Source organism: Drosophila takahashii, chromosome 3R (genome assembly GCF_030179915.1).
Source record: "Drosophila takahashii strain IR98-3 E-12201 chromosome 3R, DtakHiC1v2, whole genome shotgun sequence".
In the NCBI taxonomy this organism is placed as follows: Eukaryota; Metazoa; Arthropoda; class Insecta; order Diptera; family Drosophilidae; genus Drosophila; species Drosophila takahashii.
The window spans coordinates 5661327-5663965 of record NC_091681.1 but is presented as its reverse complement, the minus strand read 5'-3'; the positions used below and the strand labels follow the sequence as shown (position 1 = coordinate 5663965).

The 2639-nt window shown below is 35.5% G+C and overlaps 1 protein-coding gene across 1 annotated transcript; it reads right to left on the bottom strand.

The window, feature by feature from the left end:
* Positions 1-1568: 1568 nt before the first annotated feature.
* Dsk (Drosulfakinin) lies at positions 1569-2166 on the bottom strand. Its single transcript, XM_017159942.2, has one exon. The coding sequence runs from the start codon at positions 2126-2128 to the stop codon at positions 1706-1708; it is 423 nt and encodes a 140-aa protein (XP_017015431.1). The 5' UTR covers positions 2129-2166; the 3' UTR covers positions 1569-1705.
* Positions 2167-2639: the final 473 nt, after the last annotated feature.

Sequence of the window (2639 nt, the reverse complement as noted above, 5' to 3'; positions counted from 1 at the left end):
TTCCTGAGAAAACTTTTTTGATGCCAATAATTTTTGTGTTAACCTTCAAGAATGTCAGCCAATCTTTGGATTTTTACCATTCTTATAAGCTAACAAAAATCGCGATTCAAATTTTCAAAAAATTGGTTCAAGACTTTCCAAGTCTGACAACACCGCCAATTTTTTACAGTTTGTGTGTCCTATAACCATCTACTTCATATAAAATATTCATAATTTTTCGAGTGGTGCAACAGTGTTAAACAAACAAAAAACTGAAGAATTTATTTCTGGAAGGGGAGGAATAGAGTCAATAAAATATATTTGGCTTGTAAATAGTTAGTTCTAAGACCAGAATTATTATCAAAGAGTAAAGTTTTTAATATTATGGGTGAAAAGTGGTCCGAATTATAAAATTTTTGGCATGTATTTGCTTGTAATTGATTTAATAGGGACCCAGTCCCAGTCTAGTCCCCAAAGCTTCGAATTTCATATCCTCCCTGGACAGAGATTTCATAAGAAATCATTTGAGCATGGATGTCCCACAAATACTTTATTTATGTGATTCTAAAGAATTCGCGGTCCAAAGAGGATTACTTAATTTGCGATCCTTTCGGTACCATCGTTATTCTAAAAAGCAAGATAGTAATTTGAAAGCTTTAATATCCGGAGCATGATAACAAATTGTTAACAATTTCGCGCAATAACAACGGTGCCGAAATCTTGCATATTAAATAATCCTCTTTGGGCCGCGAATTCTTTAGAATCACATAAATAAAGTATTTGTGGGACATCCATGCTCAAAGGATTTCTTATGAAATCTCTGTCCAGGAAGGATATGAAATTCGAAGCTTTGGGGACTAGACTGGGACAGGGTCCCTATTAAATCAATTACAAGCAAATACATGCCAAAAATTTTATAATTCGGACCACTTTTCACCCATAATATTAAAAACTTTACTCTTTGATAATAATTCTGGTCTTAGAACTAACTATTTACAAGCCAAATATATTTTATTGACTCTATTCCTACCCTTCCAGAAATAAATTCTTCAGTTTTTTGTTTGTTTAACACTGTTGCACCACTCGAAAAATTATGAATATTTTATATGAAGTAGATGGTTATAGGACACACAAACTGTAAAAAATTGGCGGTGTTGTCAGACTTGGAAAGTCTTGAATCAATTTTTTGAAAATTTGAATCGCGATTTTTGTTATCTTATAAGAATGGTAAAAATCCAAAGATTGGCTGACATTCTTGAAGGTTAACACAAAAATTATTGGCATCAAAAAAGTTTTCTCAAGAACCACCGAAGGGAAGATACATCAAGTGATATGTTCTTTAGTTCCGGCAGATTACTCGTAAACCAGCGGATCAAAATATTTGAAAATTGGAATTCTTATCCATTAGGTTCCTATCTACCAATCCTCATCTAAAATTTTGCAATATCGCCTGGGGCAGTTTTCCCAGGCTTGTTCCCCTATGCCCTTTGTATTCAAGGAAAATTTGGTTGGAATGGTTTTCTGTGACACCAACTTACAGGGACTGTCGTCCACAATAACATTCTACGAGTAACAAGAATCACGATATGTCCATTTTTGGAATGCGTACATTTATTATTTTGTATATACTATCTAATGAAGCATGTGTTTAAGATGCATTTGTACATATACATAGGTATATATGATTTAAATAATAACTAATCTCTGCCGAGTTGTTGGCCTGTGTTTACCGACCGAAACGCATGTGGCCATAGTCATCAAATTGATCATCACCTCCTCGTTTGCCAAACCTCATGTGGCCGTAATCGTCAAAACGCTTTGATTTTGTCCGATCGTCATTATTTTCCATCAGGACGTCCAACTCGATTGGTATTATTGGTCGAGAAATAATAGGAACTCTTCGTCCGAAATTAAACGTTTTTTGGTTTCGCCTGTCCCCGAAACGGGAAAATGATCCAGCTAAATTTGCGCTGGACTGATCCGCTTCCGCTCCCATTTTTGATTCCAATTCCTGTAATTGCTGCTCCTGTTTTGCGATATCCAGATTAGTTGTCTGGGCTGGAACCGGCACCACCACGAGGAGGCAAAAGGCCAAAGCCCAGAGTGGAATTACCAGGGTTAATAAGTGCGTGAAGCTCTTGACTCTCATTCTCGACCGTGCCGTCGACAGACTGGTGAAAAGCAGCGATGGCGCATCCTTTTTATATGATTGCGCTGCTCTCCCTCTGCTACTTAATATTCCGTAAGAGCAAATCCTGTGGATTGAGTGACTCGAGGTAGCTCAAATTAAATTTACTCCATGGGTCTTGACTTTTGATTGATTTGATTGATTAAATTATCCAACAGGCGTCTTTGGTTCTTCAGAATTGTTAAATTCGATGGAACGCCTATAAGAATTACACAGAAAACTTTCTGGCGTTCTGAAATTAAGTTTTTATACCCGTTACTCTTAGATTAAAAGGGTATATTGTATTCGGGAAAATGTCAGTTTATTCTGAAATCAAAAAACGCTTAATTTAATATTTTTGTGATTACTCTAAGCCCGAGAAATTTATGTTATCCTAAAATGATTGTATTAATACTTTTTTATCCGAATGTGAATTAAAAATTTGTACTTTAAGTCTGAAAAGATTTATGTCATCCCAAAAAGATTAAATTTT